Source organism: Numida meleagris, chromosome 1, assembly GCF_002078875.1.
Source record: "Numida meleagris isolate 19003 breed g44 Domestic line chromosome 1, NumMel1.0, whole genome shotgun sequence".
NCBI classification, from domain to species: Eukaryota; Metazoa; Chordata; class Aves; order Galliformes; family Numididae; genus Numida; species Numida meleagris.
Genome location: NC_034409.1, coordinates 185,870,996 through 185,896,016, shown reverse-complemented (window position 1 = coordinate 185,896,016; position 25,021 = coordinate 185,870,996). Strand labels below are relative to the sequence as shown.

Genomic DNA, 25,021 nt, shown 5'->3' with positions numbered 1-25,021 from the left:
TTCCATGTGGGTGCTTAAAATTTTCAGATAAATTTTTGTACTACCATATTATATTTTGCATATTAACAACATGAATATTGTTAATACAATAGTTAATAAAAATAGCAGTATTTTGATAGCCATTACTGACCTCCAACAGAAAGTTTATTCCAAAGAGTTGGTTTTACAGAACTCAGCTATTTCTACTTCAGTCAAGATTGAAGGGTCAAGGGCTTTGCTCAGAGAAAAGGGTTGCAAGGAAAAAATTAGTAAACTGATTGCCACACAGTCAGAGACTTTGAGGAAAGATGTCATTAAGGAAAAAATCAGTTACTTCACTGGCATTGTTCTTATTCTAGCAGATAACAAAAAACTTGTTCAGCATGCCTTCAAAGTCTATTGTCTATTAGTGAAGGACAATTTTTTATTTGATGCTTCTTAGCCACTTGAACTGTACAGAGTAGAAATATCAAAAGGGCTCAGAGCACTTGCTGAACCAGAACCCTGCAGAGTGTGCGATGAATTGACACTGCCATCTCTTTTTGTCTAGTTCCATTGCACTCTCTGGGCTAAAGAAATAAAACAGCTTACATCGCGAAAGAAAAGGACTCAGGCTGTAACAGTAAAGTAACTCCAAACTGCGTGTGCTACTATTTGGAAATGGAACATTGTTTTCATTAGTCTTTCATAATGACATATGGGCACCAGTTGAGATCAAGGTACCTTGATGTTGGGTGCATAACAAGAAAGAAGAAAATCTAGCAGGTCAAATTCGTAGAGGATAGAAACACAGTGATGCACAAAGATATAAAGAGTGCCAGTAAAACAAACAACAACAACAAAACAAAACAACAAAAAAACCACCACACAGCAACATCAGTTCTTGGTTTGTGAGAGAAATCTTCATGTTCCTGTTAAACAAACTGGGAGCACATATACACTAAATGACACTTAACAAAAGCACGTGAGAGGATCTCATAGAAGCACAGCATTGAATATAAGGTCAGAATAAGCAGTGGTTTAAGTAGGGGTGCAATTACCACAATCAGTTTTCTACATATAGGTCAGGCATCTCTGCTTAAATATTGAAATACTGATCTGCTCAGGAGATTATTCAGTTGCTGGAATGGGTGCTTCAGTACTGGGTTTTTATTAGAAAAGTTAGGCACCCAAATAACGTGTAGTTTGTAAACGATTGGTAAAAGACCTCTTATTAATCACATGTAAATGATTCATAAACTTAAAACATTGTTTAATTGAAAATAAGCCAATAATATTCTTTCTCACTACAGAATCTTTCCTATCAGAAATAGTCTCTTAGTAACTGCAGACTCTTCAGTTGCAAAGATTATTCTGAGTCAAAAAAAATCACCGTGGACTTTAGAATAATACAATATTTTGTAGATTAAAATATTTCAAGTGAAGTTTGGACAATATTAAAAACCTGATCAACACCCTGAGATATGTATTTACTTGTTATTTGCCACTTTTTTTTTAGATAATATTTAAACTCAATGCAATCAGCCTTATTATTCTTCCAGTGGAATCATAGAATCCTTAGAGTTGGAAGGGACCTTTAAAGGTCATCTAGTCCAATTCCCTTGCAATGGACAGGGACACCACAGCCCTCCTCTGTGGCCCTCCTCTGGATGTGCTCCAACATCTCCATGTCTCTCCTGTACTGAGGACTCCACATCTGGATGCAGTACTCCAGGTGAGGCCTCACAGTGCAGAGCAGAGGGGCAGGATCACCTCCCTCAACCTTCTGGCCACGCTGCTTATGGTGGTGCCAAATAAACTTTTTACATCAGGAAAAATGCTGATCTTTGAAGACTTCTCACACATATATGCAGATTAACAGAATAGTTTCATTACAAATGTCTCCACTATTTTTAGACAACAGCAAAAAAAACCTATTGGACATCTGAAATCTTTGTTTTTAAGCCTAAACTATGGCTGTTCAGATGTGCGGTGTATTGCTGATAAGACAAATTTCACTAAAAGAAAATTACAATGCACAAGCACCCGTTCTCCTTATTTTTGAAAGTATTTTTCATTTATGTATATATATTCTCCTTATTATATTTGATATGTATCTATCCAGAAAAATGAAGGAAAATGTTATACAAATGTTTTTGTCACACTAACGTCAACAGCAAACACATTAAAACCCTCTCAAAGGTTGTCACGGTTCCTCACTTTTTTCACAAACTCCTTTATAAAATTGTGAAGTAATTACTAAATTTCTTGCTTAAGAAAAGACACTAGTAGCAACATAGTTGTCTAGCTAGTGAGAAACCACCATCTCATGAGAAGTTATTAACATGATTGATTTGAAGAGCGATTTTATATAGCAAAATGTAGCCATTTCTACTTGACATATTTAGGACAAATCAAATACTTACAAGTGATTTTGAGTTATTGCTGCATACAATAGTTTATTTTGCTGGAAATTTAGCTACACCTGCAAAAACAGTTAGTCCCTTGAAAGTACCTTGCCACATTCTCACTTCTGATTTGAAGAACAAGTTCAGAACACTGCCTGGATAGTCGCAGTCAAAGAGTCATGGCCAAGGGCTTGATGTCGAGGTGGAGACCAGTGATGAGTAGTGTCCTGGCTTCAGTTGAAGGATAATTGATTTTTTTCATAGTGTCTGGTATGATGCTTTGCTTTGGTTTTAGGAGAAAATGTTAATAACACAGCAATGTTTTAGTTGTTGCTGAGCATTGCTGAGCAATGCCAAGGACATTTCATTCTTTTCTTGAGGAAAAACTGAGAAGGAGGTGGAAGAGAACAGAACCAGGGCAGCTGACTTAAACTGGGCAAAGGAATATTTCATGTGACATCACATAAGAAAAGGTGAGTTGGCCAGGACAGCAGCCACTGCTCAGAGGCTGGCTGGGCATTGGTCATTCGGTAGGGAGCAATTGTGTTGCGCATCACTTGTTTTCTTAAGTATATGAAGATATAATTATCTTTGCTATTATTTCTCCATTCCTTTTCTATCTTAGTAAATAGTTTTTTATATCAGTACACAAGTTCTACTTATTTTTTTCTTTTTCTGATTCTCTTCCCCATTCCACTAAGAGGGAGGGAAGTGAGTGAAGGGCTGTGTGGTGTTTAGTTGCTTGTTGAGTTAAACCACAACAAGTAGTTCTACAGGGTTCAGTATTAAAACCAGTAATATTTGAGGTCATTGTTGGTCATGTGGACAGAGGGGCTGATTGCTCCATCAGCAAATTTGTGGATGACACCAAGCTGTATGGTCACCACACTGGAGGGAAGGGATGTCATCCAGAAGGACCTTGACACACAGGCCTGTGAAAACCTCATGAAGTTCAACAAGGCCAAGTGCAAGGTCCTGCATCTGAGCTGGGGCAATCCCAAGTACAAACACAGGCCAGATAGAGAATGGATTGAGAGCAGTCCTGAGGAAAAGGACTTGGCAGCTTTGGTTGATGAGAGACTCAACATGACCCAGCAATGTAATGTGTGCTTGCAGCCAAGAAAGTCAAATATGTCCTGGGATATATCAAAAGAAGTATGTCCAGAAGGTCAAGGGAGGTGATTCTAACAGAATCTACAGGAAAGATGTGGAGCTGTCAAAGAGGGTCCAGAGGAGGGCCACGAAGATGATCCAAAGGCTGGAGACAAGTTGAGGGAGCTGGGCTTGTTCAGCCTGGAGAAGGCTGTGAGGAGACCTCACTGCAGCCTTCCAGTATTTAAAAGAGGATTATAAACAGGAGGGGAATCAACTTTTTTCAAGGGTAGACAGTGATATGTCAAGGGGGTACGGTTTTAAGCTCAAGGAAGGAAGGTTTAGATTGGATGTCAGGGGGAAGTTCTTTACAGAGAGAGTGGTGAGGTGCTGGAACAGGCTGCCCAGAGACGTTGTAGGTGCCCTGTCCCTGGAGGTGTTCAAGATCAGGTTGGATGGGGTTGTGGGCAACCTGGTCTACTGCCAGACCTGGAGGCCGATGGCCCTGCTTGTGGCAGGAAGGTTGGAACTTGATGGTCCTTGGAGTCCCTTGCAACCCAAGCCATTCCATGATTCTATTATATATTAAATACTCAGATCCAGAAATTGTGTGAGTGAAACAGTTCTTCTTGAGTACCACTTCAATTTCTGCACTTAATTTCTCTTTATCAAATTCTGTCCTCTTTCTTCTTCACCTAGACTTTTGATTTCTGCTTCCTGTCCTCTTACTAAGAGTCTTGGCTTTCACATTCATAAGTCACTCCCTTCTACAGCCCACCAAATAAAATAATCTGTGATAAATTTGCCGCAAGTGGAATTATATATATATGTCTTTGAGCTGACATCCCAGCAAGAGAGACAGAGCAAGAAGAGCACTGCCAAACTTGTGCCAATTTGTTCCAGATTGCCTGTAGATAGAGGATGGCAGTGTTCCACTGTTTTATGGGTTCTGGCTACCTTTGCCCCGTTTTCTTTATGGACATGATTGGTCTACTGCAACATGCTTGCATGCTGTTTTCTGGGAACATCTTGACTTTTTTTTCATTTATCAGTATAAATATATAGATACCAACACACTTTGCCACACAAAAACTTCCATCTCACTTTTTATTTCAGTTACATGTTACGCTTATTCTCTACACATCTCAGTTGAGACACGGTAGTAGTAAATGCTGAATTAGCTCCCTGGTCTGTGCAGGCAAAGATATTGTAGGGTTCTATAGGGACCATGCTCATACAACAAACATACCTTTGGGACTTGCACCTGTATTTTAGCTGGCAGCATAATTGTATCCCATATGGTTAATGAAATGTAAACGTGTCAGTATTTTGTAGGCTGAGATTTGTCACATGGAGGTGTTGGATGTAACACCCACTCTACCAACTGTTCAAGACTAGAAAAAAACTAAATCAGGGAAAAGCTTGTATGTAGAAAAGAAATAGGAATCAGCTTTTAGGTTTTCTGTTTTCCAGGCTTTTGGTGTCCACAGTCTGTCTGCCTTCCTAGGGGAGGTATGTCAACCAATACATTTTTTCTCAATAACGTTTCAGAATTAATATATACTCAGTACCATCTCCACAGGCATGAATGCATGTGTTTTTTGATAGAACATGTATGCAAACTGCATGTTCATGGATTTCTCTGGTCTGTATTATTAGTAGTATCTGAGTGTTCCTTACTGTGTGGACTACTGAACCTCACAACACCTCCATCACACATTTGAAATGTGGGTGGTTGGAGCAAACGTTTCCAGGACATCTATGTCTGCCAATTCTCATCCTACAAAATACCAAACTATTATAAAGTCATTGAACAGGCCCACTTGCAGATGGCTGCAAGCGTGTCCACAGCAAGTCACAGAAGGGGCTGTACGCACACCCATCATAGCTCAGATCTTGTCAGTTGTTCTCCAAAACTAGCTGATGTCGTCATCTCCTTAGTGTCATACCCCATACTTTGCCTACCAGTGGATGGATCAACTTGAGCATGACAAATGGTGCAGCCCCATGAAACCCTGGGGTATCTGAACCGGTGTTTCCATCATGTGGCACTGACAAAGTCTCTGCAGTTTCATCACAGACATATGTATAATCCAGGAAAACACAGAACTGGATCTCTCTCTTCCACATAAACCAGCTCAAACTCTCTGCTCCAGTAGCCACGTATTGTCCTGCTTTCAAAATCCAATATACATTGGTCAAATTTTATAGTGCCATAATTTTTGGTGTTTTATTTTGATTCCCACTCCTGAATGGAACATTGGAATGGAGCTGAAATAAATGACAGAACTATACTTCCAACACATAATGTCACGAAAAAAAACAATGAGCATAGGGAAATTCACATCACAAAGCTGAGGAGTCAGTAGTCTTTCCTGTCATTGCTTGGCTTAGTATGACACACACACCACCTTATGCAGACGGAGAAGTTTCAGTGTTGGCCTGACATGGTCATACATAGCCATGCATGACTCTGAGGCTTCTCAGCACATCATCTCCTGGGTCAGCACCATTTACATATCTCTCTTCCCAGAGACCTGTGCCTGAAGGCACCTTCTAGCCCTGCCTGAGCAGCCTGTGAACAGCTCACATTGCAGAAGTTGTCTGCATAAACTGTTCGTTGAATACACATGAATAATGCATAGAGTTGTAATAAAGTCAGCCTGGGAGCAGAGAAAGAAAAGGACAATGTCAGCCTGAATGATTCAGACAGTTCTAGTTAACAGGCAAGAGGCCAAAGAGAGAGGGAGGGTAAGCAAGGTCACAAAATTGAAGAAACATCCAAGTGGGAAATGGAGGAGTAAAAGATAAATTGTTAAGTCTACAGGTCATGTAACCTTCACTTTTTCAATAAAACTGCTTATCAGTAGGTTGCTATAACTATAAAGATTACAATCTTTTGTTGAATCTCACCAAAAGGACCTGGATTTCCAGCCTGTTTCAGTCATCAAATAAATCAGACTTTATACGAAATCCACAAAGTTGAGATTCCTGAATTCATGCTTTACCAGATGCTTTCTTTTAAACTACTTAGGCATGCTGACATTTATGCTTTTGCATAAATGCCTCTGGATTCAAGTATTTTAGATTCAAACATTAGCAGTCAAAAATCAGTCCCTCCACAGAACTTCTGAGTGAACAAAGCCTTCAGCCTCATATCCAGTGAGACATACAGCATCTGCATTCCTCTTTGATTTTAGTAAGTATGAAGGTGCTAAGAAAGAAGTAAAGTTTATGATCAGTGCTTTACAGTGGTCTTTCAAGGGAAAGACATGAGAAAGAGAGGGAGAAAGAGAGAGAGAGAAAGACAAGAGAGAAAGTGATAGTGAAAGAGGAAGAGAGAGAATCTGATCCAAGCGTTTATTTAGACACCCTAAGTGTGAGATATTTGTCATGCTTTCGCTTTATGGAAAGAAATAGGTCAGGAAAATAGCCTGCCTTTTGCATATCTATGATAGTGAGCTTAGTTTCTTCACATCCCAAAGTAGTGTTGGCAAAAAAAAAAAAAAAAAAAAAGAATTCTTTTATATAGAGATGACAGGAGAAATATGAGAAGTTTACACTGGAAAGATGGTATACATTCTCATTTGGGGCACACATCACAAACTATTTGAAAGTTTATGTTGATGTGAGCAGGTTTTGGATCACATATTTTTGTGTGGTAAAGATAAAAGAGAAATAAAATGGAAGAACTGCTTACCTATCGAATGCATCCTTAACTTCTGAATTCATGAAAGCAAACAAGAAGCCTCTATCTATTTTTACTGATTTTTTTCTCTGGTCTTCTTTGGAGATCTCACACAAAATTCTCACCAGAGTGCGAAGACAGGATGGAAGTGAGAAAGGAACAGGCCCTAACTGCTCCTATTTTGTCAGAAGTTATAAGACCATTTTTCAAACTTCTTGCTTTTGCTTCTTTTCTGAGCCTAAATATAATTGCAATCACTTCATGCTGTCAGGATGCATCTATTGTACTTGTTCAGTGCAGCTCCTAGATCACAGCCATCTATAATACTTTTTATGAGCCAGAAAACACCCTGAAGAATATGTCAGTATGCTCCTCGTTTGCTCGCTTCTCTTGCTTACAGAAGTTGTCTCTGAGGCAACCTGGTAGAGAAAAGATGGATGGGACATGGTTTTGGGCTGTTCAAGTACAACAGATGTTTTGGCTAGTAACTCTATGTCAGTGTAATTAAGAACTAAGTTGGATATGAAGACTGTTATGGAGGCGATGCAGAGGAAGAATTTCAGCTTACATTTCCCATTCAAAGCTTCATTTGACAATGAAAAAAAAATGTCTTGTGTTCAACTAAATGAAAAATCTACAAATCCAACAACTATGATACTCCATGATACTCCGTGTAGATACTCCAACAACTATGATACTCCGTGTAGAACTGCTGAAGAATATAACTACTTAGAATCCTATTTTTAAATGAGCACTTGGATTTTAAAATGTGAACTTCAGAAGACATCTGGACTAAATCTGAATTCTCCACGTGAATTAACTTTAAAAAATGTACGCAACATTGATGGCCTTTATTTTAACCAAGGTTCAATCTGCTTTTTTCCAAATCTGTGCATCGTATCCTATTCATATAATTATTGACATAAAAATGTTTAACAATCTTATTTTGATTGAGGAGGGATAAGGAGGAAAAATGCTAAACAACATTGGGGCAGAGAGAAGTAACTGGAAAGGGGCAAACAAACAAAAATAACACCGAGGAAGGTGAGCTCATAAGCCAGATGGGCAGGAGCTGGGCTGTGACAAGATGAAGGAATATAACTGTAAAAGGGAAAATACATATATACACGTTTATAGGCCAACATTGTATTGGTTTGCTGAAAAGGTGTGCATAAACAGCTTGTACACAGATCTAAAATTGCTCCTGGAGGACTGCAAGCTGAGGAAGCATAAGAAATAACAATTCCACTAATAAAAAGAGCAAAAAGGTGGTAGATACTCTTTAAAAAATATCTTGACAAAGCTAGAAAGATTTTGAAAACTATCTGTAAGAACAATTTACCATTAGGAAGAATACTACTCTACAGTACTTTACAGAAATGACATGGGAACTAAAGTTCTTCATTTTAGCCAAAAGGGATATTAGAACAAAGACTGGGAAGAGATCATCTGAGAACATCAGAATCAAGGGGCTATTGGTTGCAGCAACACAATTGTTTCTTTTGGACAGGAAGGATAATACACAGTCCAAACAGATTACACAAGAATGAAATGAGTACTGTTGTTAGATTAAGTCCTTAAGTGAATATTGTGTGTATCTTTGTAAAGAGTATGTTTTAGCTTAAGCAATAACTACTCATGGTTAGTTGTCATTTGTTGACATTTTATATAGCAAAATTGTCTCTGCTGTACTAGACAACCTAGAGTTATATATACATATATATACAATTGCTTAAAGCTGTAAGCACTCTAGAATATCAAAATTGGACAAGTGGTTCACCTGCTGTAACTATCTTGTTCATAAATATTTTAGCATGGACATGAAGTAATTTCATAAATCCTAATCAAAGTTCTCTTGCTACAGTTTTACACTTTCCTTTTGGCAATACCTCTATTTGTATTACTAAGGAAATTTTCCTCTTTGTGCCTCTAAGATCACCTAGGAATTTAGTAGAAATCTACCTCGGGGCAAAAAGGTTTTTAAAAAAATCAAATCTTAGGTGATGGCAGATGAGAAACATTTGACTAGATTAGAACAGACTGAAGAACAGACAGTTTTCCACATATTTCTACTCTTCTCAACAGTTAAGTTAAATTTTGGTAGTAGGATTCATTCACTGAGCAAGTTCACTAGGCACCCCTATTATTATCTTTGTAACTTGTCCAGTACATGTTGGACTTCTAGCAATAGCCATCCCAAATACATAATTTGTCTACCTTTTAAGAATATAATTGATATTACATGGAGGTTTCTGCAAATGTCGCCTGGATCATGTATCAGGCCAATCACAAATGCTGCCAGACACTTGTATTAAAAAGAAATAACTATATATAAATAAATGAAAGCCATCCATTAGAGGGAATCTTCACCGTAGTTTTCTCCAGTCAGCATATTTAGAATGATAAGTTAAATCATTTTAGTTTAAAAACAAGGGTGTGATATATGAAACACACTGTCTCAAAAATCTGCTGCCAAGGTAGATTGTAACTGCTTTGTTAATAACATTCCCAATCAGTATTTTAATGTACACATACACAATATGTATATTTATAATACTGTGCAATGCAGTATGGTTTGCTTCAACATCACCAGAGGCTGCAATCACATTTTAGTAAGATGGATGCAATGTTATGTTCCCTAGAGTGGCTTCCAAATTAAATTAAAGCAAAGTCTACAATATTTGGTTTATCTCCAAGATCACTGTCTCCTTGTTTCAAATATTTCAGAAACCAGCTAGTCAGAACTGCCTTGGAGAAGACTGAAAAGTTTAAAGGATCCAGTACAGCCCTTTTGTCTTTCTCAGTCTTCAGTGAAATTGCAAGTTAAATATTGAAAGTAAATGAAGTGGTCCTCCTTGTGTCAATCAATTACACTGAAACATTCTGATTTTGAAGCAACATTGACTTATCTCCTGCACTACCAAGCCACAAGGCAAGCAGTTCGACTGACCTATGACTTCTGGCATAACTTCAATTCACTAAAAATGTTGTCATTTTGGCTTTTAATTCTGACTGAAAAGTGCTGAAAGTGCTTCTGAAACACAGTGAGCTTTTATGTATGAAACATCTATTTTTCAAGTGTACGGCACATAATGTTTCCTAAATAAAATAAATTTGCATAAAATAAAATTGATTTCAAAAATTAAAATAAAAATCAAGTAATTTGTTTGCCCGCGGGCAGAAATGAAACACTGTCAAACTAAAACATTCTCCAGTCTCTACACCAGCAATCTGTCAGTTTTTAAAAACAGATATTCAGAAATATATTTTCATTGAATTTGAAAATATTTGCATGGAATAGCAATATTTTCTGTGTGTGTGCCTAATTTCTGTGCAGTTTTTGTAAATATAACACAAGAAATATCACTCATGTTTAAAAATGCAATGGATCTAATTTTCAATTACACTATTCTTGGAAAAGCAAAGAAAGTTTCTGAACATGGTATTTTGTATCTAAAGAAAAGACATGTGGATTCTGAAGGAAGATCTCCACAATGTCATATAAACACAATTTACTCCAAGCAGCAAGTTTAAGGTACACTTATTTCAGCTCCTTTGTTCATTTCTTCTTATTCCCACAGACTATGACTAATTTTCATTTTGCTCTTTACCTGGTTGCAAAGGATGTAGGCAAAAATAGTCTTGTAACCAAGCACATTTGAACAAATACAAAAGGAAATGTATGAAATAACACAAGAGTTCTTTTTCTGTTACACTTCCTAGGGTATGTCCTAAGAAAATGAAGGTGAATCACCTCTTTATAAGCATTTATGTTAAATCTAACTTGAGGAAAGTGTAATTAAAAAGGAAGTACTTTGAGGATAAGTTTGATCCAGTGTTGAGCTCTGTAAAGAAAATGCTAACAGAGTAGTTTACTTCTTAAGGCTGTGTTCAGAAGTAAATCACGCCTTTTACATAATGGATTGAAATTTATCTCTTGCCATCCTCAATAAATCTGTACTTTTTTGAGTTTGTGTTTTGCCAACATATATAACCTCTTCACTTCTTTCAGAGAGGCAAAACAAATAGTTTTCAGTAGCAATGAAAAATATCTTACATACTATCAACGCATTTGGCTCCGGGCAAATTTTATGCAGACACTTACATGGGCTGATGTTGTTTCTGTGTAGGAAGGCCTGATCCCAGTATCACTGTAGCCATTGTGAGAGTATTGGCTTCAAACTGAGCTTTAACCCAGCCTTCTCACCTCAGTGATGGTGAAGAAAAATACATAATTTTTTCTCTGATCTTTGGGTCTCTGGGAAAGATCAGAGAATGCTTTCATATGTGAAATGAGGTGAAGAGTCCTTCATCTCCTTTGGCAGGCAGCCAGATTCTCCCCCATTTCCCCAGTCATTTCTGCTTTGTTGAAGTGTGAAATGGTGAAACAAGAAAAGGCTGAGGCAAAACTCCTGGGTGCTTGAGCTTCATGGCCCATCTGCAAACGAGACATAGCCACCCAAAATTCAGGCATGGGCCTAAAAACCTCTCCTGCCCATGTATTAATTTCCTCAGGTGTAAATAGCAGATAAAGCTGAGAAGAATTCATCATGTACTCTGAAAAACTGGGGGACAAATCTGGGGGGCTTATCACTGCTGAGCTGCTTTGCCTCAGAGAGAGGCATAAGAGAGAATGAGAGAGAATGAGTTCTTAGCAATATCAACTTAATGTCTGTCTGCAGAGTTGGTTTAAGCAGTGAAGGTTTTTTTAAGAAAAGTTGTTATAAACCCTCTTTCTGTTATAGTAGTGGAAAAAAAATAAAACAATGAAGTCAGCTGAGAGAATTTGATCAACATGGAAACAACAAATAAAATGGCCTCTGGCACATCCTAAGTGCTATAGCAATTTCTAAAGTAAAAGAAACCTGCTTCAGGCTTTAAGGGATAGGCTGCAGCACAAGGAAACCATATATTTTCCCTCTTGGCCTGCTCACTCCTGCTCCCCTGACCCACAGTGTTAACATATCTGCTCATGGGGCTACAACACAAGTTGGATTCTATAAATGATGTGGCTTTTTAAAAAAGTGTCCTGATGATGAGTGAAGGAGGTTTATTTCAAAGCCAGGCTGGTTCAGAGTAGAGCTCTGCAAATCATTAAAAGCAAGGAAGCGTTGGAAACTGGGCTGATAGAATCGACATTTCTGAGTCATATCATTCCTGATAGAGCTAAGCATCAGGAGTTACAATCTGGAACTATCTAAGACTTGTGAAGATTTCTGGCTGGCTTATGTAAAATACACTATTATATTTACACATGTAAGTGGAGATGACTGTTGTTTTATGACAAATATGCTTCATTTGTTACTCATATTTCTTGTTAATTAGATCGGAGAAACTTTCTCCTTAAAATTATTAGACATCCACTGAAAATAATGTTTGCTACCTTCCCATCTGTAGGAAAAATCATTACACTGAGTGGCTACTTGCACAACTGGAGGCATCACCTGATTAAACCATAAAGGTATTTCAAAGGAGCAAAGCCTACTAGAACCTCTCAAAATATTTGCATATTTTAAATGTGAAAACTTTGAATTAATATTTAACAGCATACCTTCTGCTCAGCCTCCCAAAAATTTTAATCCAACACATTTAGTGTGATTGGTAAGTGCAGAAGGAAACATGCAAACAGGAAGATTTTAGGATGAAATTATTTCTAGGCGTTTCTTATACTAGACCAAAAAGAGACCTATATTTTTATCTGCTGATGGACCTACCACAGCAATGAAATAACCAAGATTTTTCTGCTTTTTCTTTTTTCCCAGTCTAGCTTTGAATGTTAGGACCCTCCATATCCTTGGAAACCACAGAATCATATAACCGTTCAAGTTGAAAAGAACCCTTAAAGGACATCTATTCCAACTTCTCTGCAGTGAACAGGGACACCTGCACCTAGATCAGCTGCCCAGAGGACCATCCAGACTGACCTTGAGTGTTTCTAGGGATGGGGCATCCTACCTAGAAACCAGAGATCGTATGTATGTTGTTGGAGTAATATGGCTACTGCAGAAAGATTAGCTAAAGATATTGAGTGTAGACTCCCAGACTTACTGGAGGTGCTGAATTAAATTGCAGTGTAAATGGGCAGGCAAGATCTTAAATCAAAAAAAAAAAAAAGACCAGATTTTTTTTTATGGTGACTTTTTTTTTTTTAAATAATCTTTCTGTTCCTGGAATGGACAACATTGGCCATAACATTTAAAAAGTTCCCAGAACATCACCTTTCAGAGAAATACCTTTATCAGCTTGTGTTTTTCTACCCCATTATATATACCATCTGTTCTACTGTTACAAAACATTTGTATGCTGCTATTCAACTGGAGATTATACTCATCATCATGACCAGACCATGCAAATACAGCATAAGATTCCTGTCACCCAAGGTTAATGTTCATTCACCAAAGCCCAGAGATATACTGCTGTAAATATGGCATGAATTTTATGAGGCCTCAGGTGTTAACTGTACCACCTATCTTGCCCACTTCACGATGGTTAGAAGTAGGGACATCTTACTGAAGTAATATGTCACTCATCAGCTCTTCTTCACACCCAACTCATCTTGCCCGTAGCAGCCCTCTCCAGCTTTAATCCTGGTGTGTCTATTCTCTTCTTTCCAATGCACAGAGCAAAGTTACTCTGCCATAAGATTAACATGCCATATGTTACCATCTGCTCCAAGAAGAGTATCCACAGGAAGTGGCAAAAGTGAGTATTTTCACTCCGTGCACTCAGACCTCAATAAAAGCCTGACAGTTCCCACACTGAACATATAAGCATCCCTGCTCAGTCAGCAGATGTGTAAAAAGTATTCAAAGCAAAAACTATACAAGTTATCATAAGTAGTCAGGACATGCAATCTCAAACTAATGCAATGCAATACTGGCATCATTTTTTACCATGATATTACGCATACACATTTGTAGATGGAAGGCTGCACACCAAGCCATGCCAAAGGCATCAGAAGACGCAGAGTAGTTTCACTACATGATATGACATTGGGTGATTTACACATTATTATTTAAACTGCTACTATACTCATGCATCCCCAGAGAAAAGAGACTGAAGTTATTTACCAATCTTTATTATCATGATGGAGTCATGATTACAACAATCTTCATCTAAGTTCTAAACTGCACTTTTTTAACACTGCAGAATGAGCTCCCTAATTATCTGTAGGATTATAATAATCTCTACATACTTGCATTCGACCAGCATTCCACCAAAAAGGGTTTGAATAGTATAAATTCTGCCAGAGAAGCATACTCTGTGTGTGGGAAGGACAATCTACTTTCTATTGGTTGTAATAAAGCCAGCAGCATCTGCTGCTGTTTAGCAACGCCATCACCAGTATTCAATCTCTTAATAGCATTTTTTTTTTCCCCTGGATCATATTCTGAACATGTCTGAAAAGAGGTGAGACCCTAAAATTCATCACGGAAACTAATTCCAGAAAACACATTACATTGTGGCGCTATTAAACAAGGACTAGCAAAACCTGCTCTTCAGGCAGTATGAGATTCTAGTCACTTACAGCAAGATGAAACCACTCAACCACAAGGAATAAAGAATTCATGTAATCTTTTCCATAGCATTTCCTTTTAATCATACTCTTCTAAGTGCTAGGCAAAAAAAAAAAAAAAAATTAAGCTCTAGCTGAAATGAATAAAGAGAGGAAAGCAATACAGCACATATTTCTGATTTTCTGTACATCTGATGGTGTGTGAAGAAGATGCAAGGAGAATTCCTTTGCTCACTTCTAAATCCGATGGCTAGACACAGAGCAAGGAGTGGCCACAATACTCCATGGAGTACTATAAAAAGGATAGAAATAATACTGATCTCAGGGAGCTGGGACAAATTGCATTCAAAGATTAGCCATAACCACAGGTCTTTTAGTATTTATGCCTCTGTGGCTTAAGCAGTAATCATTGGTTTAACTACAGTTTCAAATGATGGTTTAGTTCTCTTCTACACTAGAAAGACCAAGCACTTTCTCATTACCCACTGATATCAATATTATTCTACATATGTATATTCAATGATTGAAGTAAAATAAATAAATCAATCAAATTAAATTAAGGTAAAAAAAATAGGAAACTCAAGAGTAAGCACTTTTATTAACAATTTCCCCTGTAGCCCTCACAATCCTGTATTTCAAGCTGTTTTCAGTGGTTATCAACACAATGCTACCTCAGCCTGGTAGGGAATATGAAACCAAAGTTAAGTGAAATAGAAGTTTATGCACTTGACAATCAACTGGCAAAACAAAATCCATCAAATTGCCATCATTGAGCTATCAAACCACATCAAAGTTGTTCATAGGCATCCTTATTTGGGAAGATATAGCCTCTTACCTTCGGTATGTACAGCAGAAACATAGGTCCAGTTATAGCGCTTGACAATGTCCACCATAGCCCGTGCTTGCTGTGCATCAGATGGTACAACTCTCATAAAATACTTGAACAGAGTTTTGTCGCTTAGGTCCATACTTGTAGCAGAATAAGCAATCTGAGGTATATTGAAAAGCTGTAACAAGTTCTGGACCTGGATAGCAACTGAGCTAGAGCCAGGGCCAATGACACCAACAATGGGTTTCTTGGAGTGGAAAGATGATGAAGATCCATCTACACATCGCACCATCCCTTCCTCTTCTTCCGCTGAAATAAGAGAGTCCCTTATAAACTCAATGCTCTGCTCCAGAGCCACAGCAGAATGCCAGCAAGAGTCCCTTATTTCACATCCTAGAGTTATATTTGGCAACAGTGTTGGGTCCAAATTAATTCTGTCAAGGGTATGTAGCATTGCCTCCACTCTCTGAATGCCATACTGCTCTCTTACCTCTCCACATTTCCTCTCATGAACCTTGTCAACTGTTGGTTGATGGTGGACAGAGAACAGAGCTCCAATGATAATATCACCAGGCATGTGTGCAACCACCCTTCTTTCATTGGCCTGTGCAGAAACCAAAAGCCTGAAGTTCCCACAGACATCTTCCTTCAATAACAGGATTGCAAGGAACAGCAAAAGGACCATTTTAGGAAATGGTTTAGGCTGGTAGAGACAACATGATTGAACAAAATGGAGAGCTGGTCAAAAGCAGTTATCAATTCTTCTGGATAAACAGAGTAGAATGCTTGTTAACCCAGAGTTTACACGTGTTCTCTAAGGAGTCACCGTCATCTCCAAGTGGACAGTGGTGCAGAGCTGTACATGTGATCATAATCCTCATAACCTTCAAAAATGAATAAATAAAAGAAATAGATTTAAAATGAGTAATAAGGTCAGCTTCGTGATCTGTACAAAAGTTGCACATATTCCTACTGCTGTCAATGACCGTAATATCTTGTCTCCTCTACACACTTGCTTCTATCATTTTTCAAGTTAGAAAGTTTTGTTGTACTTCAGTGTTCTACAGTCTTAGGCTTGTAATTCTGCTGGTATAAACTGGTGTCTTTCTCTTGGATGCTTTTAAAAACTCATTGGGGAAATGTTTTCAAAAATGCAAAATACAGACAAGCACTAATTTCCAAAGAAGATGTTGACACTTCTAACACATCTTTGAAAACAGTCCTCTTTACTCACAGATGCTTCCCATACCACAAATGTCTATGTCACAATAATGTACCCTGTGCAATACTGATTTAACAAGTACAGCACTAGCAACATTTTTTGATAAATAAAGCCATTCCTGAAACATTATAAGAAATGCAGAATCTGGCTTTTCCAGTCCGAAAACATGTTTCTTCTTTGTAAGCCACAACATGAAACAAATGATCTTTAAAATAAGCTAAGATTAAGAAAATTGATGTATTTGTTAACATTTTTTTTTATTTTAAGCAGTGAATGTTTCAGCAGAAGAATAACAGATTCATTCCAATTCCAAAGCAGCAGAGTGAAATTTTTTCATCTTTTAATATACTTAAATCAAAAATCACTAAGAAGCAATTCAACAAATCTTGGTACTTCAGGGAACTATACAGACTTCATAGAAAGAAGTCAACACAGAGACTATACAGATGCACTAATGCCTAAAATACTTGATCTGCTTTGTTTTCAGATAGTCTGCAATGTGATCATCACTCAGCTTTACCACTGAAGAAGGATCAAAAAAAAAGAAAAAAAGAATAAGGATCAGCAAGAATTCATGTCTTAGGCTGTGGTCAATGAACTTTAAAATGTACTTGAAAATGTTCTGTACCTAGCAGTGGATTTGCAGTAGTCTGCTCCTGGTTTTAAATATAGTGCTTAAAATGTAGTCTTGACCAGTTCCACATCTGCTAGTGGATCCAGTGATAGCACAGAAAGTTAAACACACTCTTAAATCAAGGAAGATGCTGAGCTGGCTAGTGAATCACATGACTAGTCTCATTATTGACAAAACAACAGCAAAATTCTGGGACAGAGCCTGATCTCAGTTTTACTTACGTAAATCTTTTTATAAAATAATAACATTTGTATAATAAATGTATATAATCAAACTGAATATAGAAATTTCCATACATTTCAGACCCATCAATAATTTCTAATCCATTAATATGATTCTGACAGCACTCAGATGTTGCAAAGTGAAAGAAGGCCTTTGCTATAGGGAATCTACCTCTGCTTCTTCCGGTGTCAAAATTTGGCAGGAGTTCAGTCCTAGATTTACCACTCGTAGCTAGAGCATTCAATACAGAGTGTCACAATGGACATCTTCCTGATTCCAGCCAAATCTAAAAACATTTTTCTGCTTTAGGTTAGCCTTGTTTAATTATTATTTTACCTAGACATCTATAAATCGTAAAGTATTTACACAGAGGCAATCCTGCAATAGTGTCACTGAGTATTCTCAAAAGAAATCCAAATCTTTAAAAAGAAAAAACATTGAATAGAAATGGTCTTGTAATATGAATTGCAATATTAATAGGTTCATGTAATATTAATTTCTAGTAATAGAAAATAATAATAATGAAATGGGGTTCAGACAACTTTAGAACATTTCAACACTTTTTTGTTGTTGTTGTTTGTGAAGAGTTGGCTTATCAATACTGCAATCCCTTGCCACTACAGAAGAACAGCAGTTCAGTTCAGGTTAATTAGTCTCTAATTACAGAATATCACTACTGCTTATGCGTTCCAGTTGTTTGTTCTGTGACACTGAAGATGATACTGTCTAATTTGTAAACAGCCTGAAGGATGAATGACAGGGCAAATCTTAGTACAATATCACAATGATTAAATTCCTATACCTCAATGTAACATTTTATCACTCAAAAAAAAGTATTTTAATTATTTGTTAATGTGTTAACATTTAAACAGAAATAGTAATCCGCTATTCAAAAGCACAGATAGTTATTTTTCTGACTTCTACATATAAAGGCTACATGCACAGAGCTCATCTATATCCAGACCAAATGCCAGCCCTGCCTCAGACTGTAACTGCATATACAATTAGATGTCTTTTTATAACCTAGTTGCCTATGCAGCTGCATATGCACAAATAGAGTTCTACAATATGTATTGCTCAGGCTTCTGGTTAGGTTTATTGATACTGTCCACAGACTTATGCCTATAGATTAAACAATTTCCATACAGGATATATGGGAAAGAGAAGGCAGCGTGAACATTTTTGCCTTTCATATTCCAAAGAACACCTGTTTGTTCTTCTCTGTCCACAGTTGTATTTATCTATATAACTTGCAGGGTAAAGAATGAAGTACAGTTGATGGTCTCCATTGTACTTCTAGTTCAACAGTAACAGCAGATATCACACCTGAGGGCTCCCAGGGCCCAATATCAAGTTGTCAAAGCAATCAGATCGTTCCACACCACAGTATCCAAGGGGAAGAAGGGGCCAGATGCCAAGTGAAATTGCTCCAGAATTAATGATCGGTCTTTACATATTCTGCGGTACTACAGTGGAAGTCAATTTACTCAGGACTTTCAATGTTGTTACCAAAAATCTGCTTCATTTATATAGTATTAGGCTTAGGACTCCAAAGCATCTGAAGTGAATGCCTTCTGTGGGTTTTCACAATGCAGTGAAACAACCTGGAATTTATACTGACATGGTTAAGTGAGTCTGCTAAGTTACAATGGATTTGCATTTGTACAATAGAGGTCTGTTTCTGTGGGCTTGCTCTTGCTCTCATAATCCTAAAAGCCATAGAAAGGCTGAGGTGGAAAGAAACCTCTGGAGGCTGTCTGATCCATCTACCCTAATCAAAGCAAGTTCAGCTAAAGTAGATTCTCAGGGTCATATCTAGTCAGGTTTCAAATACCTCCATGGATGGAGGCTCCACAATCTTTCTGTGCAGCTAATGTTTGACCACACTAACAGTAAGAAGGTTGTTTCCTTATGTTTAAATTGAAGTTCTTACATTTCAGTTCGTGCCCATTGCCCATCATCCTTCCACTGGGTATGACTGGATATGCCATTCAAAGATGCCTTGAGGGTAGTTAGGCAGCAGATCACATTCTAGGCTAAAAGATGGCTGAGCAGAGAGCTGATAGACTAAGCACACTAATTACATTTCCTGGAGAACTCCTCCATTCCTCCCTAAAAAGATGGCCAAGGGAACTGTTCAAATATACAGTTTTACTGCTATCTTATCCCCAAAGAATCTTATACAAGTTATTTTGATTTTTATTCTTTCCTCGTACAGGAAGCTTATTATTATAAGCAATACGATTACTAAAATAAAATTAAGCAAAATTTTATGAGCTTAAATATAATTCCTGTATTCAGTGTTAGGGGTAACCCTAAAGGGAGTTTCATGTGCCTTCAAATTGAGAACAGAGTTATCAACAGCACAACAGACAGTAAACCCTTGAACACATACATAAAGTAGTAGAAATCATTTCCCAATAAATAATTTATCTGCATTTACTTGTTTTTGTTGATGGACAAGCAAATCAATATGCACAACACTTAGGGTCAAATTCACTTTCCACACTTCCATTTCTTTAGCATCAAGAGAGTTACTACTAATTTACTGCAACATAGACAAAATGAAATCAGGCACTTAATTACTGGTGTATCAAAGTTCTTAGCTTATTCCAGCTATGGATCTAACTATAAATTAATTCTGAAGTTCCCTGCAATAACAGCAGATGACAGGCAGTCAGGTTTCAGTCCTTTGCTGCACTCATAACGATAGCAGAAGTAGTAAGGTGAAAAGATGATTCTGCCTGTCTGTTCTTTGCTCAGCCTTGCTCTAGTCAAACTTTTATGGGCTACCCAGGTGAAGACACGATGAAGCACTCAACATTTTCCTGTAACCTTTGCTCTCTCTGGTAGTAAAAACTTTATGCCAGTCTCTGTTAGGAGAAATTCTCAGTTGTTTCTTTAGGGCAGAGTTCCAACTACTTCATGTCGGGGTTTAACCGAGTAGAAAATGAGCATCTGTAATATTCCATGAAACATCACATAGTTCTTGAAATGATTTATTTCAACCTGAAATGCAAGATCATCTGTAATTACAGTCTGTGCAGACCAAAACAAAGAGCCCTGATATCCAACTGAATTAATTACATCAAAAATGCCACAGCAGTTCACAGAGGGATGATTTTGCACTGTATACGTTGCTGGGAGTTTATGCAGGGAGGACGTCTGACTTTTCTTTGGTTCTTCTACCACAGCAGGTGTTAACTGTTCAAACCCATAGAGGGAAAGCCTTTCACCCTGTGACTTACATTATTATGACAGCGCCCACTAGTGACTCCAGAATGAAGGAGTCATTTCCACAATCTGAATTCTTCTGACTGCATAGCTTCTATAGGTAAGATATGAAATAAGCAAAGGGAAGATTTTGATTTTATCTATTTTGTATCAGGAAAAAACATAAAAGATAAATATTTTTTCTTTTATTTATTTTTAACTGATTAGAGCTCTGCACGCTTACAGCCTCTTAGTTCATCGTTTCTACCTGCAGATTAAAATAAAAATAAAATGCCAGATTACTGAACCACGGTGTTTCGGTGAAGTGAGAACTCAGGGTCCAGTGGGGGAAAGTACTTAGAAATAAACTCAGTGTTAAATACGTGAAGAATGTTGTTGGTCAATCATCTGTAATAATTTATCTGAGTTTAACGTCTCTTTATGGGATTTTCCTGATTAGAGAAATCATAAAATATTATGCTCCAAATCCATTGATTTGTAGTGACAAATTATATTTATAGACTATGAACATACAGCTTACAGCCATGTACCTGCGAAGGAAAAGCTTTCCAGGTATTCATTTGTAGCACATACTGCAATTAATTCTGTGCCTTCAGATGTGAGATAATAAATGTCAATGTAGATATAGAAATGAATCAAATCAATGCGCGTCAAGGAACTAACCCAGGCTTCATCATCAGAGAAGAAGAAAAAACAAGCAGAAACTGAATTACTGGCCCAGGTTCCATCCTACCATTTTTCTTCATACTTGCAGTGAAGATCTTTAGAAGGCAAGAAGATGGAACTGCCTTAGAAAAGTGATTACATAAGAAGAGAGACCTCTCAGCTCGTCTCAGCAGGGAGCAATGTGAGCAAAAAGTGTACATTTAAGTTGCTAAGATGCAAAGAATTTGCTCAGTACTTCTGGCTATTACCACTGCAAACATGAAACATGGGGTTCAGTCTATTCTGGCAATCTTATTCCCAGTGCTACAGAGAAGCCCACATTACAGGAGGTCCCACACATCTGCTTGGAGGTAGTTTATCTGGTCGCACAAAATCTGATGCACTCAAATGCTCTTTAGTTGCAAAACATGAATGTGAGCACACAGATACATTTTGAGATTTCTACTGCCATTTAACTTTTTCATTCACTAATAAAAATAAATAAATAAATAAATAAATCTCTTCTCTGAATTCCAGAGGGCATAGGATCAAGCACTTTGACAAAGGAAACAACCTTTTTAAGAGGAGACACTATGAAACAGTTTTCTGCAATTCTACTTAGAAGGAAACTAAGCAGCACAGAATTCTAACCATTTGGTCTAAACAGCCACTGAAAATAACAGACTACTGGGCTGATCTCATGCATGCCCTCTCAGATAATTAACATAGAATGCTAGAATTATCAGCAAGATTGTTAGCAAACCCAGAAAGTTTTTCCCCATTCTCTCACCACCCCCCACACACTTTCTGGTTAATGAAACATGTTTTTGTTTTGATGTGTAGGTGCTTAACATTAACAGCAAAATTTGCAATGATCCCCGCAGTTCTGCTAAATATACTACTTACTATTGCTATTACAAAAAACCTGTTATACCACATGATGCAGAAACTAATAGCTCTGGTGTGATTTCAGCAGTAATCCTGGACATTTTATTAATTGGCAAAACCATATGATTTGGAGGAAGTGATCAAACAAAAGCAATAGCAATTCTAAAATATCATCTTCTAGCCAGTCACAAGAGTAGCTTTGAAGTGACATTCCTATACTACCACTATATCAAAGAAAAAAAATCACAAATAAAACAACAAATGACATAGAGACCCAAGAAATATTCTCAGATCACTTGAACTAACGATTAGCACTGGCATCCCTAATCACATAAATATTAGTATGTAATTAAAATCTTTGAGAATTCACTAAATATTAGTATGTGATAGAAATGTTTAGGAATACAGTAAAAATAATAAACTCATAGAGAATAATAATAATAAAAAAGCTGGCAGTTAACTCCAGTTAACTGCTTAAAGCAATGTATTTTCAAGACAGTCCTCTGCCACTTTGCTATCGAGATGGTCCTCCTGCTATATCCTCAGGACTAGAAGAAACAAACATCCATTCGCACCGCCACACATTCCCACCAGAAAGCCCTTCGTGGGGAGGAGGAGGAAGGATGGAAGTGGCACTACGGGAGCGATCAGCCCCGGTGTGCGGGGACGGAGCTGCCGGCGCTGTCCGTGGTGCTGAACACCGCCTTCCACCGGAGCCCACCTCGCGGGCTGGTTTTAGCGAAGGGGGAAAAAAATCATCTAAAAATCAACCAGTGGCGAAATAAATAAATAAATAAATATGACATCGTGGTCAAAGTTGCCTTGAAGGACCGCTTTCTCTCACAGATAAATTAGATACATAGAGATGGCTCATAGAGGGAACTATTGGACAAGGTTAACTCCCAGAATAGCTATCTACCTGTGCTGCTACAACTATGTGTCTGTGCATACACGCGTGTATGCGTGCATGCACACTTGTTCTTAGGTATCTGTCTCTCTAGAGGTATCACAGTCCCTCTCAATCCTTAATGAATCGTTTTAACATGCAGAGACATTAGCTCCAGTTTTTAAATAAGGAACAGACGGGAGTTGTCGATCAGAGCCAAAGTGATTTGTCCCAAGGTCACAGAGAAAAGTCTATGGCTGAGCTAAGCCTTGCTGTATCTGGAAAATAAATTCATTCCACTTGCATTCTCTCTTTCTGGCAAGGCAAATCCTTACCGGTGAACAGAAGGGCTATATCACACACACTAACAAGCCCAGGTATTGCAGTACCTGAATTGCCTTCTGCCCTACACATACTCCACTCCTGGGGAGGGGTCAGTGCCCACTGCCTTCCAACGCCCAACCCGCGGATGTCCCAGCAGCCCCGAGGAGTGCCCCACAGCCTTGCTTGTCCCCCTGTAGCCGTGTTTGTCCTCCGGCAAGCAGGGCGCGGAGCAAGAGCAGACAGGGGGGAGGGAAGGGATAGAGTTCCTTCAGCATTCACATGCTTTCTGTCCGTGGTCAAGGGCTCATAAATCCCCTCTCCCACTCCACAGCATTACCTTGTCGGTGGCAGCAATCTCTTCTTCCTCCGGTGGCGGCAAAACAGTCCTTTCGGTGGCAGCAATCAAGACCGGTAAGGGTAGGCGCCTCCTATTTTCAGCACGGCAGAGATAGCATTCCTCACACAGACCTTCTGGAGCTGAATGATCCTCAAATGCCTCTGCAAAGATCACCAGCAGGTGAGCCCCGCTCGGCTCGCATTGTCACTCCTCCAGCTATGGGCACATCCTGTTTTCTTCCGATCCCAGGCAAACGCTGAGGACCGAGGATCTTACCCCCGCGCCTGCATGCACACACGCACACGCCATGCAACACGCTGTTCTCTCAGCATCGCCCAAGTCTCGTTTGTAAGAGGCGTGAATGGTCCCTAGATTTAAGGGGGAGGAGGGGGGAGCGAAAGCCGTGAGGAGGAGGAATAAACAAACAAACAATGAAACGACAGATGGCTCTTTGCTCTCTGCCACCTTGGTCTTCCTAAATACTTGCTGCAGTTTGACCCACCTGCTTAAACACCCCAGCCCCTCCTCACTAATACACGGCTGCAACCCCTCTGCCTTTACCAGGGGTTAATCCTGCCTTTTGCCCTCTCTGCAGGTGCTCAGAAGGTTTCGAAGTCGCCCTATGAAGGGGACACTTCCTGCCCGCACCCTGCCTCTTTCCAGCAAGCAGGGAAGCGGCGCTGGGCTCAGAACAGCATCACCCTAAAAAAAAAAAAAAAAAAAAAAAAAAAAAAAAAAAAAGCGATGCCTTCTTCAGGAGGGTCTGTTTTAAACAAGGACGCGGGAAAGAGTTTACCCCTGCAGTCCCGGTGGGATTTTAGCGATTTCACTACGCCGAAGTTTTACATCCCCCCACCGAGGGTCGCGCTGCACCTGTGGGTCCGGGGGCCGGAGGGGGCAGGGGGCTCGCAGGGAGAGCGCCGGGCTTCAGCGCAACTTTTTAGTGCCACCAAGTGGCACTCCCTCCTCTAGCAAACCAAGCAGCCTGACAGCCCCGGGCTCTTCCTGGCAAGGGGAGAGAGGGGGATGTGTGAGTCGCGACCCCTCCCCACGCATACATATAGCGATATTAAGCACAAACAAGGGGCTGTTGGCCTCAGCAAATTGCCCTCCCCATCCCTCGCCCCTTGCCTTAGCT

General features: G+C 38.8%; 1 protein-coding gene across 1 annotated transcript; it reads right to left on the bottom strand.

Annotated features, from left to right (window-relative positions):
- GRM5 (glutamate metabotropic receptor 5) lies at positions 15,277 to 24,253 on the bottom strand. The gene is made up of 2 exons (XM_021382308.1): positions 23,884 to 24,253; positions 15,277 to 16,375 (listed from the first exon to the last, which is right to left on the bottom strand). The coding sequence occupies exon 2, from the start codon at positions 16,174 to 16,176 to the stop codon at positions 15,472 to 15,474; it is 705 nt and encodes a 234-aa protein (XP_021237983.1). The 5' UTR covers positions 16,177 to 16,375; positions 23,884 to 24,253; the 3' UTR covers positions 15,277 to 15,471.